Below are 14703 nucleotides of genomic sequence, written 5' to 3' on the forward strand. Positions count from 1 at the left end.
AGCAAAAAATGTGTCCTCACACTTCCAAAAGTGCAGGAAAACAAAACAAGAAAACACAACAGAATCAAAGAAACTCAAAAGGAAGATAAAGAAAGTCAAGAATGAGAAAGGGGACAAGAAAGGTAAAGAAAGACAAAAGGAGCGGTGGAAAATGGTCACTGAAAATGTTACTTTTTTTATTGATCCCTATGTAGGAAACTGTTTTGTTCATTCAAGTATTTTAGCTTCTTTTGCCTTCTTTGTAAAAACCTGACAAATTAAAAAAAAGACAGAAGATGTTCCTATAGAAAGAAAGTGTAAAACAAACTAGTTTATTCAATAAAATGACATTTTTTAAAGTAAAAACAATGTATATGAACCACAGTTGTTAAGCATTAAAGGTGGTTTCAATTTTTAAATGCTTATTAAAACATTTGGATTCTTAACGCTTTCTAAAAATTAACCAGAGAAGAAATTATTCAGTGGACATTTGACCCTATAAGTAAGGATAAAAAACAAAACCAAAACCGTACAACTGCTGCAGAGGGCCCCGTCTCATTGTTCGCATGGGGCCCCCAAACTGCTACGTCCGCCACTGGTGTTACATAGCACCCCCACGGAGCCCAGGGAGTCTGCGCAATGGCTTGACAGCTGCAGGAACTCCAACAGCTGCCTGCTTTTCAGAGCAAACCTCTTAGTTTCAGACTTCTGTAGAGTTTTGCAGTATAGTTAAAACTTTATCTACCCCCCCCCCCCCCCTCCACCCACACCAAATGAACGACGGAAACCAGATGAAGTGACTGTGATGTGCGCATGCACTGCGCAGCGATGGCACGTGGGTGCAGCAGCCAAACGCCATTTAGCCATGACGCGTGACGCTCACTCGGAATTCCTCCCAAACTGACTTTAGTGACATTCATGTGTCTCGTGTGATTCTGGACTGGGGGCGTGGCATCTCTAAAAGTAAGCTTTCTTCTCTTCTCAAAAGTGCCGTGGGGGGGGGGGGGGGGGCAGTTGCGTGACGCTGCTTGCGCCGCAGATGCTCCTCGCGCGCTCCAGCGATCGCTCGCTGAAAGCGTGAAAGCGCTCAGCAGAGATGCGCAGGCTCAGTGAAGTGAGTCTTGCAAGCAGAGAGCGGCGCGAGCGCCACTCCACGAGGCCGGGCCAACTTTCCCCCTGCGTCCTCCGCGCTCCTTAAACCAAAAGACTCGAGTCCTTTAGAATCAGATGGCAGCCAGCCGCGGAGTACTCCTGGACCACCGCTCGCTCCTCTGGGACTGAAAGCGCAGGACCAGGATCTGTGAGAGTCATGAGTCCTGAAACGGACCAGCATAAGGTGGACACGTTCTACATCGTTATAGAAGTTGTGATCGCATTTCTCTCTGTATCTGGAAACGTCCTGGTGTGCTGGGCGGTCGCCATCAACAGCACTTTGAAAAACGCCACCAACTACTTTCTGGTGTCTCTGGCCGTGGCGGATATCCTGGTGGGCTGCCTCGCCATGCCTTTTGCGATCACCATCAGCATGGGCCTTTATGTGGATTTTTACGGGTGCCTCTTCCTCGCCTGCTTCGTCCTGGTCCTCACTCAGAGCTCCATCTTCAGCCTCCTCGCCATTGCGATTGACAGATATCTGGCCGTCAAGATCCCGCTGAGGTGAGCGCAGAGTTTGATCCATCTGTCTCTGAAACGTGACTCTCAGCGTGAAGCGTGAACTTTTAGAGGGGAAAGTGCGCAGAGGAAGAGTGATGGAGGCGCGTGAAACCCATCTTCCTCCTCCATGCAGGTGCTCCCAGCTTTCTGCCGTATCACTTCAGATCACATGAAGCGTATTGCCTTATTATTGAAAAATAGCTTGGTTATCATCCAGATAATGAGATAAGAAGCTCTTAACGGTATTAAAATCTGCGGCTGGAGATGAGCTGAGGCGCATCATGGCTGGTTTCACTTCCCAAACGTTCAGAGGATTTCCCGTTTGCTGCTTTACCAGGAACATCAACGCAAATGACAGAAGCTTAATGTCTAAAGACAGCAGCAGCCTTCTGATGTGATGCAAATGTGCAGCTTCACTTTTTATGCAGTCCGTTAATGAAAATCGGATTTTTTAAATTTTGATTTTCAGCTTTCAACTTTTGCCTAAACATTTTTTTCAGCTGCTCAGCGCTTCAAGAACTCATTTGTAGATGTTTGGGCTTGATTCTGCCCACTGATACTTGACTGTGGGTTTTTTTCCACTCAACTATTGTTTGACGTTGTGCTGAAATGAGACATCCTGAGTTTTATTTTACGGTTTGTCATGACTAACAACTATACTTTTTAAATATAGACGATAAAGTTATTTGAAAGTGTTCACACTGTAAAAACAAGCTCTTAGAAAGAAGTCAGAATTCTTACCCCATTGGCAGATTTTCTTTAAATAAGCAACAACAACAACAAAAAAGCCAATCAAGAATAATATTTTAAGAAGAATTCTTGATGATAAAATTCTTGTCACTAAGACATGTTTTCTTAAAATAGGATTATTTTGCTTTTGAAAAACTTTCTTGATAAAATTATTTTTCTTGCAAGATCAAACATAGGCCATTTTCTTTCTTGAAACAAAAGTCCTTAAGATTCCGTTTTTGCAGTGTTGGAGTTGGAGAGATGTAGTTGCCACTTTCGGCTTTGAAATATTTATTTCTATGATTTTATAATGAACAAAATTCCTCCTAAACAACCTTAATGAGTCATACAAAATCTCTGCCACCCACTGTTCAGTGGATTTATTCATTTTTGCTGTTTTCATGCAACTTTTCTGCTCTTTTAAAAATATTTTCATTCAAGAAAGGTGTCAATTATTGGGTCATTATGGTTTTTCAAGCTGTTCTTTCTTTGTAACCCTTGTGCTATACTTGGCACTTCAACATTGGGAGTTGGGTCATCTAGACCCACTTGACAGTGCGCTGAGCCTTTTTTCTTCAATGATTTGTGATCTTCACTGGTGTCCATGGATTACATGAAATCTTTCCACCTTTATCCACCTTTGTCATGGTAGAGAGAACACGTCAATGTAAGGGTGGGGTCATCTAAGATAGCACAAAGGTTACACAAGTGAGATTTAACTTTTTCCCCAAACATAGCAGTCTAATTAGACAGAAAAGCAGCGAAGCCACCAGATCAATAGCTGCCACTGCGCGTCACTTCCACTGGAGCTGACGGCAAAGGCCAGCCGGGGGCTGCTGTGGAGCCTCTGCTCGTGGAAACGGGGGCGGATGAGCTGCCAGCAGGGACAACTGCAGTGCTGCTTGATATTTCCAGGAATTGAAAATTTGACAACTTAAGCATGAGATGGGACGTGTCCGTCTGCAGGTGGTAAATGTTTTTGGATGCAGGCCGAGCTAAAGAGCTGTCACATGAGTTCTGTGTGTGTTTGTGTGTGAGGCAGAGGCTGTCATGCTCATGCAAACACACACTTCAGACAGTTTGACAACACTTTGAGAGAAAAGTTGCTCTGAAACCTTCATGTGTCTGATTGACCTGCAGTGTCTATGGCTTTGTCACTTTGTAGTCGAGTAAAAAGTTAGTCTTTTCCTCATTGTGAACGTATCATCAGATCAGTGAGTGCAAGCTTGAGTCTGCACCCTCATGAAATCCGGCCTCAGGTGAAAGTTTTCAGCAGATGGTTTCGGTGGAGGAGAAGGCCTGGACGCCTTCAGCCTCACGAGGAAACAGATCTTCCAGAACTGCTCTGGCCACGCTGTCCCTCTGTCTCGTTGCTCTAACACCCTTGTGCTATCCTAGGCACTTTGATATTGGGAGTTGGGTCATCTAGACCAAATAGACAGTGCGCTGAACGTTTTTTGATTTTGATTTGATTTGATTTGATTTGAAATGGTTTATTTCAAGCAATTAAATAAGAATAATACACAGCAACAATACAATCATCAGTTATACATTCATACAATGACAAATCAAACATAGGATATTTAGACATATTAATAAATATTGCTTGAAAGGGAGTTGAAGGAAGCAAATTTATATAATCCCACCCCTGTTCTACCGTAACCATTTTATTACATGATTTATCATCATCCAGTTCCTAGCTTTTATCAGACAGAATTAAGAACCCTGGAGTATCCATAAAGCACATGACAAAGATGAATTACTTAAATTATTATGTAAAAAAATAACTTTTAGAAATCAACATGGCAAAAGCAGATCAGTTATTCAAAATATATGCAGATTATGTTTCTTATAAAAGTCATGTATATGATTAAAATATGTGCAAAATTATGTTACATTAGGAAAAATAATGAATCAATTTTTGGAGCAAGTGAATGATTTGTGAACCTCACTGGTGTCCATGGATTACATGAAATCTTTCCACCTTTATCCACCTTTGTGATGGTAGAGATAACACGCCAATTAAAGGATGGGGTCATCTAAGATAGCACAAGGGCTAGACCCCACTAGACAGTGCCCTGAACGTTTTTCTTCAATGATTTGTGAACCTCACTGGTGTCCATGGATTACATAAAATCTTTCCACCTTTATCGACCTTTGTCATTGTAGGGAGAACATGTCAATGGTCATCTTGACCCCATAGGATGGCACAAGGGGTTAGGATAATCGCAGCACATCAGAAACGTCGAAGGATTGACTCCATGTGCGAGAGCTGCCAGTTTGTTATCAGGGGGCTCAGAGGTAAACACATTTTATGTCTTGACTAACGCTTCAAAAAGTCCAAGAAGAGTTATGACAGCAGGGAAATCTGGGAGATCTGGAAGAAATTACCTATTTTTATGGACGTTAAACCATCAGTGATGAGGAAAGGCTCAATTCTGTAACTGTATGTATGTGGGGGCGGTGGCTGTGGGGGGCGTGGTTTATAGTGAAATCTTAGCCTGAGTGACACCACAGTAGATGATGCAGACTGTGATGTCAAACCATTAGGTGTGTATAGATTTTCTGTTATGGTTACTGCGTGATCAATGTTGGGCGTTAGGATTTGTTGAGAGCTTCAATGGTCTGTGATCGTTTTGGAACCAAACAGTGAATGAAGCTGAAAACTCTTCTGTACACAGAAATGTGATGAACAGACATTTCAGAAAAAAGGTTTTCTTGTTTTTTGTTTAGGAGTAATAGAAATAGTTTTGTACTAGTAAAGTCCCACTGCGTCCATCTTTTGATTTATTGTAAGACGTCACACAAGCAGACTTCCCATTAGGTTTTTTTTTGTCCAGCAGGATTCTGGCCAGTTCAAACCTGCCCTGACTTGAAAAACACGTTTGCAATGAGTCAAACTTCACGCAGAGTTTTGCCAACAAACTAGAGTTTTGTGATTCATCTCAAATTAATAATTTGGACAAAAATCGGTAGAATAAAGGAGGAAAGGCTCTTGTAGGGAAAAGGTTGGGGATTTCCCTGCTTGTTGTTGGGATTTGTTTTCCCCCTTCTGATTTGCAAATTCAAATATGTGGTCTGTGAAGCACATCTTTTTCTTCTTGCCTGCCAGCAGTGACACAAAGTGAACTCCTAACTGTCCGCTCAGACAGACACCTGTTGGATTATTCTGAGGCGGGCTGTGGACACAGCCGGACATGGAGGCGGATGTTGGGAGCGGTTGGGCTGTGTGTGGCCTGGCATAGGTCAGCAACTCCTGTGGCGGGGAGAATAGAGCAGAACAAAGATGGATGCCGGCGTGCTGTCGTCATAATCCGTTCGCTCGTCCCCCCGTTTCCAGGGATAGGAAAGGGAGAGTGGGGAATGATGGACAGAGATGGATCCTCTGGGAAATGAACGGAAGGAGAGCGCAGTGCAGAAGACCGTGATGAGCTGTGAAGTTTGCTCTCCTCCCTTTTTGGGGGGTGTGCTGTTTTATTTATGCTCCCCCAGGGCAGGCCCTCAGGATGCCTGCAGGGTCCAAGTTCTAAACAGGACTCACGCACCTCTGCTGTTAATAAAACACAAGCTTAAACTTAGCCAATGATGAAAGAGCAGCTGTGTTGTTATGGAAACCGGACTTTTATTTTACTGGGAAATGTTCCAAACTGCACCTTGACGGCTCAGACATCCTGTCTGACGTCAGAGTCGGTCGGTACCAACTTCCCCCTCACACTCATCTTTAGAGGCTGTAAGAAGATGAAGCTGCAAATCCAATTAGGTAGAACCAGCAACTGCAGCCTGACCTGCCATCATAATTAAAGGGCAGAAAAAGAGTCCATCCCATCAGGTCTGATTTCTCCTCCAGCTTTTGTTTGCATTTGTTTTCTCACCGTTTCATGCAGGTCTGAGCGTTTCTTAAAGCCACCAGATGCAGACAAACATTTCATGAAAGAAATGGAAGAAGAGCGACGTCAAAAATAGTTCTCAAAGGGCTGACGATGATTTTGCTCTGAGTTACTGTTTACAAGGCCTAATAATAACTTTTGAATTGGTCTCTCTGAGCAAAAAATAGTCTATTTACGTGTACTATAAGTGTACTTAGTCTATGTGAGACATAAAGTGAGGCAGTAAAATTAAAGTTTACTTTTTATATACCATCTATATGTTAACTTAAAATGTTCCAATTCACTCTGAAGAAGTATTCAATTAGTATACTTTTAACACTAAACGTACATGGTCTATACTATACTTGCCATACTTATACTTAAAAAGAAATTAAACTTCAAGTGTACTACTTTCTGCTCAGGGTAAAAAGGCAAACAAGGAATTTTAACAATATTGCTAGCCTTGTACTTTTTTAGCTATTGGGGTTGAGAGGATGTGTTATAAGCGAAACTTTCATTCTGCAGTTAGTGTAGGGGTTTTTCCACGAAAACCTACGGCGGCCCAGAAGTGCAAATCACACCAACAAATCACTCAACACAAAATAATAAAAACAACATTACAATTTAGAAACAAAAAATTCCAGAAACCAAAGCACAATTACAAAAAAATGAAGAAAAATTCAAAAGAAACATTGTGGAAAACAAAACTAATTTCCATAAATCAAAATGAAATGTTGAAAAACAAAACACAATAAGAAAAATTAAAAGTAGGTACTATGGGATGTCGCTGACTGGATGATGATGTTTGATTGTTGACTTATTCAAATGCGTCTTTAAAATCTAAATACTAATAAAAGTTTTATGGCTAGTATGGAGAATATCCAGTAGAGCTTCATGCCAAATAACTTTGAAATAACAGACAAACATCATCCAATCAGTGATGGCGCATAACACATACCTTCAGGTTTCCGATTGTGTTTCATTTCTTAGCATTCCATTTTCTTTTCTTGAAATTAAGTTTTCTTTCTGAAATGTTTCATTTTTGTTAGAATAGTGTTTTTCTTTCTGGAATTTTGTTTTGATTTTTAAAACGTAATGACATTTTTTTTTTAAATTTGCTTTGCTTTTTGTAGTTGTTGTTTTGATCTTTGATATTTTTTGTGTTGAGTGATTTTTCAGGGTCATTATAAAAAACAGGTGTTTTTAAAGGCCAACAAGTTTGAAAGTAAAAAAAAATAATAATTCATCAGTAATGCTAGTCTTGTTCTTTTTATGCTATTCAGGTTGAGTGAATGTGTTTGAAGCAGAACATTCATTCTGCAATAAATAAGAGCTTTTTTCAAAAGCAAACTAGTCATTTAAAAAATGGTTTTCTTAAGGCCAACTAAGTGTGTAAGTAAAACAAAAAGAATGTTAGCATTAGCGATAACCTTGTCCTTTCTATGCTACTCAGGCTGAGGGAATGTGTTTGAGGCAGAACATTCATTCTACAGTAACTAAGAGCTTTTTCCAAAGGTAAACACTCACTTTTGATTAAAAACCTGGTTGTCTTCCTTAGCAAATAGTAGCCTTTTCAGTGTACAACAACTGTACTAAGTCTAAAGGTAGACTAGAATTTTACTTTTTATATACTCTCCACAGTATACGGGCCTGTAGTAAACTTAAAATGTTCCAATTTAGTTGGTCCACAGTATACTTGCTATAATTATACTCAAGTGTCCTTAAGAATAAACATCAAATTTAGGTCTGCAACTTTATGCTAAGGCTTGGATGAAAATCGGTTTAAGAGCTGGTGTATTTTTCAAGTCTATTTTGAGATTTTTCTGCAGAGAGTTCGTCCTCTGTGTCTCTCATGAAGGCTCGCTTTATGGCCTCAGGAGCATCGGCGTCCTTTCAAATCACATGCAGAAACATGACAAAATCCTAAATTAGTTTTAGTCTTTAGTCCAAAAACTGTTTTGGATAAAAGTAAAGTCTTGTGCTGCATGTTTGTTTGTCGGCTGGCCTGTCAGGTTGTTCCATGTCCACCTGAAGGCGCTGAACCGAAGGGGAGTCCTCTGAACAAAGCACAAGTCTCGCGTGAAGCTGGTTCTGTTCTGTGCTGCAGCGGCTGAGCTCTGATGGATCTCTTGTGACACCTCCAGCTCAGACGGACTTCTGTGTGTTGGTGTGCGCAGTTATGTGTCTGGGAGCATGTGCGTGAATCATGAGGTCGCCCGTCGGAGCACTCTGAGGAAAGTCTGTCTTTGCCTCCAGCTCTGCTCACATGATGGGGACAGTCAGGATGACAGGGAGTGACTCACCTCGCTTCTGCATGTGCAGCCTGGATGAGCACCTGCTGCTGATGGACTCCTGTTTCATGTCTTTATTAGATGCACACCGAGGTGATGCAGTGTCAGATCTTCTACTGTTCTCACGTTCTCTGTGCTGACAACACCCACAATGCCTCTGTGAACCACACTCTCATGTTTGTGTGGAGCACCTCAGCAAACATGCATGGACTCCTTTATAATGAAGCTTCATTGGATGGAAAAGGATGTGACTCACCTTTGCTTGTTCTTTCCTGCCACTGACTTGCATTTCAGGCATTTAGCCTCAAATCTGATGGGAGACTGGAAGGAAAGAATGGATGTGGTTTTTTTCTTTGAAAATCTTGTCAAAACAGCAGTAGAATATTTCTTTGCCAAAATAATCCCTGCTTATCACTTCATATCTACCTATGTGCACACGTCCTCCTGATTCTTTCCCTCCTCAACCTCTCTCTAAAGTAGATGAGCTGCTCTGCTAATTCAAGGGATTCCTTCCAGCTTTAGCTAAAAGACGCCTCATGCTCTTCTCTTGATTTCCCTGTTGTCCAGATGAGTTCAAAGTCGACTCAATGGCTGCAATGTGACCAGATCGCATAGCAACAAACAAGTCCAAACTGAGAAACTTCCACCCCCATGCAGGACCGGTGAGGCTAAGGGTCAGTTTATACTTCATAGCATTTTGTAATTGCTTGGGTCACATTGGGCACAAGACCATCGGATAGGAAGTAAGATGGCGTGCACATCGCCCCATTTAGCTTGAGCTTTTTTCGAGCGATTAGAAGACGCAATGGCGGAACAAACTCGATCGAAAATTGTCGTTTCCACGTCCTTGGATTTTGAAGACGAGTCCGCTAAGACTGCATTCCAAATACAAAAGGGGTTAGACATTATTTCATTCTGACTCGGTACCAGAAAAATAAATAAATCACAACATTTATTCTCAAATGCAACTATAACTTCAGCTATATTTGATGAAGACATAGAGCGGGTGGGAAATCCTTTCAAATTGAACTTTAAAAAAAAAAGTATAGTTACTTGGTATGTTGAGGCTTTTAAAGTACAAAAAACCCTTTTGTATCTCCTACCTTGTCTGCACTATTAATTAATCAAAAACTTTGTTTATACCCTGCGTCAGACTGGCGACCTGTCCAGGGTGTCCCCCTGCCTTTGCCCATAAGTGTCTGGGATAGGCTCCAGCAGCCACGTGACCCCGAAAGGGAATAAACAGAAGAAGATGATAATGATGAACTTGTTTATACAGATGAAAGCATCATCAGAAAAAACTTTGCATATATAAAACGACAAGCTTTATATAAACTGTATATCCCTATAAATAAAACACAAAACCGCTGAACGACTGGAGACGATTGCGTCATCAGGCTTGAAAAGTAAAAACGCCACTCATGGACAGTTACAAGAAAAACCAGACAACTTTCGTATGAACTAAACAGTATGATTGTTGTAGGAACGTGATATGATTGATGTGATGGCCGATCACCCATCTTGTTAACCGTTTTGTCCCTTTCGTGGTCACGGGGCTGTCGGAGCATATCCCAACCACTTACACTTCATAGCGATGGCCGATCGCTATAAAGTATAAACCTATAAACACAGGTGGACATCTACAGGTTTGTATTTGAAGCCAGTTTTTCAGCTGTGGTTATCAGTTTTTTTGCTGTCACCTTTCCATCCATCCATCCATTTTCTAAACCCACTTAATCCTTTTCGGGGGTCATGTGGTCACTGAAGCCACCTGATGTTAGCCCAAGGCTGGGTACACCCTGGACGAGTTGCCAGTCCACCATAGGGCTGTCACCTTTTCATAAATGCTAAACAATCCCCAGCCCTCTAACAAATTGGTTGTTAGAGGGCTGGGGATTCAGCAGTCACCTGAAAAATCAAGTTCCAGCCTCTATCTGAGTGAAACTTCGACATAAAATAAAATAAGGTCTATAAGAAGTTATGTGACGGTGTTGCATCACAGTCAACTGGGACCTCCATTTTTATGTATCAAGCCACCTAGTCATTATCTGGTGAACTAAGCCGGCACCAGAGATTGGATGTCTTTTGCAAATAGTAAGTCTAATCATTGCTCCTGAAAATGATGGATAATCTGTGTCTGCTGTTGAAGACCTGAGTCCAAACATGTCTTTTGGCTTAATCCCTAAAATCCTGTATTTTCAATCTCCATCCTGCTGTCATGTTCAGGAGTGACGTCATTTCACAAAAAGAGACTTGGGTTTTTCCCATGATCACTGTAGCTTGCAGTATAACTATTGAATAATTCGTAGTATTTAAAAGTTAGTATTTTGGTATTTCATCTTAACATCATGTTTCCTGACCATGAGATAAAACTGCTGAGAAGACTATTAGCTTTTAAGCTACTTACTGGTTACCCAGACATAGTGAAGACAACCATCACAGACACAGACATGAGCAATCAAGATATCAACAGGAGGAAAAACCATTGACTCTGTATAGAGAACTGGACTGAGTCACCCCTCCGCCCTTGCATTGCAAAAAGGAAGTACTGGTTCCAAGAAGCTAAAATCCCATATAATCCTGTTGGGATATGAGCAGTTATTACCCAGTCATTCTAATGGTCAGAATAACCATTCTTGCTCTGATACATTTTTTTTCCAATCCATTTTTTTTAAAGATTTTTTTGGTTAGAGCTGGAAGTAAATCACTCCATGAGTGACATCACCATCACTCGGTCCAGTTCTCATATACAGTCAGTGGTAAAAACGCTTAGTGCAGAATAGAACCTACATCAGCACAAATACAGGAAAGATTCAGGAGCACCAACACCTCATCTGTGAGCTTTTTAGTTTGCATTGTTTTACCAAAAGAACTTCTTATAACGGACAGGAACAAAACTTCGAACTGGAGCATCCAGTTCAGCCCAACAGCAATCTGAACCGCCTCTTTGGTCTGTCTAAACCTGATGAACGTTTGCTGTTTTCTCTGCAGGTACAAGGAGCTGATGACGGGAAAGACTGCCAGAGAGATCGTTGCGATTTTATGGATTTTGTCTTTTGTCATTGGCCTAATCCCGTTCTTTGGGTGGAATTTAAAGAACAAAAGCTGCAACAACAGCTCTGTAAAGGACAACACTACGAACTCCGAGGAGACAAAAGACAGAGGGCACTTACTGCAGAGCTGCAAGGTCAAATGCTACTTTGAGACTGTGGTGGACATGGAGTACATGGTCTACTTTAATTTTTTTGTCTGTGTGCTGCTGCCGTTGCTCATCATGTTGGGCATCTATGTGAAGATCTTCATAGTGGCCAGGAAACAGCTGAGACAGATTGAGCTCAAGTGTGTTGGCAACGGCGGAAGTCAGAACCAGGGCCTCCTGCAAAAGGAGATCCGGGCCGCCAAGTCTCTCTCCATCATTGTGGGACTGTTTGCCATCTGCTGGCTGCCGGTTCACATCCTCAACTGCCTCACGCTGTTTTACAAGGACCTGAACAAGCCGTCGGTTGTCATGTACGTGGCCATCATCCTCTCTCATGCCAACTCTGCAGTCAACCCCATCATCTACGCCTACCGCATCCAGGAGTTTAGGAACACTTTCCGCAAGATTCTGAGTCAGCACTTCCTGTGCCGCAGGGAGGAGCTCTACCTGAGCTCCAACGGCAGCAGACGCAACAGAGACCAGATCCACATGACCATCGACCCTCTGCTGTAAATCTGCGTCAGCTCGGTTGTTTCGTCTCTAGTTCTTATTTTAAAATTGTTTACAAAAGGAGGAGTTTGACAGAACAGAGGTCGATGGCGCCCTGAATGTGGTGCTGTATTTATGAACCGTGATGGTCAGGGGGCCAATACAAGGTCAACAGCAAGTCTTACCTAACTTTTGTGTTGTACATTTTTTTAACCGCTAAAGCTAACTGGATTTGTTGGACTGTGACGAGGATTCAAACGAAAAATGCAATTTGTCACTCTGATGCCAACGTTAGCACACCCCTCTTTTTGACCCGCTACTTCATATCAACCATGATGGTAAATTATTTATTTGTTGAAAAAAAAAAGTGCTTTAGAATGTAATTTAAGAAAACTGTAACTAGACCTTTACTTGTGGACCTAAAGGAAGATACAGCTGTAGTCATCTGTGGTTTGTTTGGCTTGTGAACCTTTTAAAATGAAGGTGTTCCCATCACTGCCTTCCCTAAAGAAGAAAATATAAAAATACTTTATTTATTTTTCTATTTGCAACCAGCTGTAGGGTCTGCCAGTTTGCATATCAGTATTAAAGAGATATCTTTGTACAGCAGAACTACTCTGTTGCTCAACTAAGTGCAATGAATCTTTGAATGAAGTCATTTTTTTAATGCCCTATAAGTGTTTCCATGCAGTTTGAATGAAACATTTCTGGAAATGACTTACTGACATTTCTATGGCAAGTCCTTTCAACAGTAGATTAGTTTTATATCACAGTCATACAAAACTCAATTCACAATATTTAGAAATGTCATCATTTATTATGTTTTGTGACAAATCAAAAGAATTCTTCACAAATGTATTTATTTTTAATTTCATTCTCGACACCCCCAGAACTACCTGTACAAGAATATATTAACCCTTGAGCTATCCTAGGCACTTTAACATTAAGGAATTGGGTCATCAAGACCCACTAGACAGTGCGCTGAACCTTTTTTCTTCAATGATTTGTGATCTTCACTGGTGTCCATGGATTACATGAAATCTTTCCATCTTTATCCACCTTTGTCATGGTAGGGAGAACACGTCAATGTAAGGGTGGGGTCATCTATGATAGCACAAGGGTTAAGAATTTTTAGTATTTACATACATTCCGGTTTTCATCAATTTCAATCTTTAATCTAATAAAACAATCACGGGTGTGGAGAAACTTTACATAACCATTTGTGAATATTTGATTCACTTGATTATTTATAGTTTTAAGGTTTTGAAAACTTTGTATTAAAAAAACTCAATGAAATTCAATAACAAGTTTTACTAAATAACTTATACCTTACAATTAAATGAAGAATGTCAAACATGTGACTGTTCATGTCTTGGATTCAGAGTCAAGCAGAGACAACCACTCATCTAAACTGAAAAATTCATAAATAATTGTCTTGGCAGATTTGGCTGTAACGGAGCTCTCCTGCTACGTTACAGCCGCTCAGACCCATCCTGTCAGTGGTGGTGCAACAAAAATGGCAAGCGATGTCAAAGCTATCCAGACGTACAGTTTAGATCCAGATTCCAGCTTAGACGAGGAAAAGAAACACGTACATGGATCTATTTGTCTGCAAGTGGATGATCAGAATGGAGCGGAGCAGGGAGCTTGTGGCCTGGCCAGCGTATTTTCTACATCATAAAAACGATCTTTTTCAAACTCCATTTTTTTACTGCTGATTCATAATTTTATATATATAATTTTGAATAAAGAAAAACCAGAAATGCAATTCTAAGCTTAATTTGTTTTATCAATGTTCTCCATAATAATAAAAAAAACTACTGCAAGAACATGGCCAAAGCCACCATTTCCTTCAGAATGGGTCTGTAACCCTTGTGCTATCCTAGGCACTTTAATGTTGGGAGTTGGGTCATCTAGACCCACTAGACAGTGCGCTGAACCTTTTTTCTTCAATGATTTGTGAACCTCACTGGTGTCCATGGATTACATGAAATCTTTCCACCTTTATCCACCTTTGTCATGGTAGGAATAACACGCTAATGCGAGGTAGGGGTCATCTAAGATAGCACAAGGGTTAAGGGGATAAAAAAAGTGGTCTTCATCTGAAATTTAACTTGAACAAATGAAGTTTCTTGAAGTAAAACTTCTAAACATTTGTATTACTTTTACTGATCTGTCTGGTAAAGAGAAGCATTCAACCAAACAGTAGAGTTGAGGGTTTCAGTTTCATTAGTGGCTTGCCACACATTTGGGGTTGTCAGTCGTGACCTTTTGTCACAAATTGTCTTGTTCAGCAGGCAATTGGGCAAAGTCAAAAAATTCTATGCATTTGATCCTTTTTTCCCCTAAACTTGTTTTTTTGCGAGACTGTTGTTGCACAAGACAGTCCGTGTTCAAGTCACTTTAGGTCCAACCGATACCCTCATCCATGAAGAGTTTCACTTCCAACCACATAATCCACAGTTATGTTGTTTGAGAGTCAGAGAAGGAAAACAGG

The 14703-nt window shown here is 41.0% G+C and overlaps 1 protein-coding gene across 1 annotated transcript; it reads left to right on the plus strand.

Moving 5' to 3' along the window:
* The first annotated feature begins 975 nt into the window (after positions 1 to 975).
* Positions 976 to 12814, plus strand: adora2b (adenosine A2b receptor). Its single transcript, XM_004076713.4, has 2 exons — positions 976 to 1635; positions 11510 to 12814. Exons 1-2 carry the CDS (start codon positions 1289 to 1291, stop codon positions 12228 to 12230), a joined length of 1068 nt encoding a protein of 355 aa, XP_004076761.1. The 5' UTR covers positions 976 to 1288; the 3' UTR covers positions 12231 to 12814.
* The last annotated feature ends 1889 nt before the right edge of the window (positions 12815 to 14703 follow it).

The sequence above is a fragment of the Oryzias latipes genome, chromosome 14, assembly GCF_002234675.1.
Source record: "Oryzias latipes chromosome 14, ASM223467v1".
In the NCBI taxonomy this organism is placed as follows: domain Eukaryota; kingdom Metazoa; phylum Chordata; class Actinopteri; order Beloniformes; family Adrianichthyidae; genus Oryzias; species Oryzias latipes.

Coding starts and splice junctions, on each gene's coding strand:
- adora2b (XM_004076713.4), top strand. CDS start 1,289: ATGAGTCCTGAAACGGACCAGCATAAGGTGGACACGTTCTACATCGTT. Junction 1,636..11,509: donor GCCGTCAAGATCCCGCTGAG/GTGAGCGCAGAG, acceptor TTTTCTCTGCAG/GTACAAGGAGCTGATGACGG.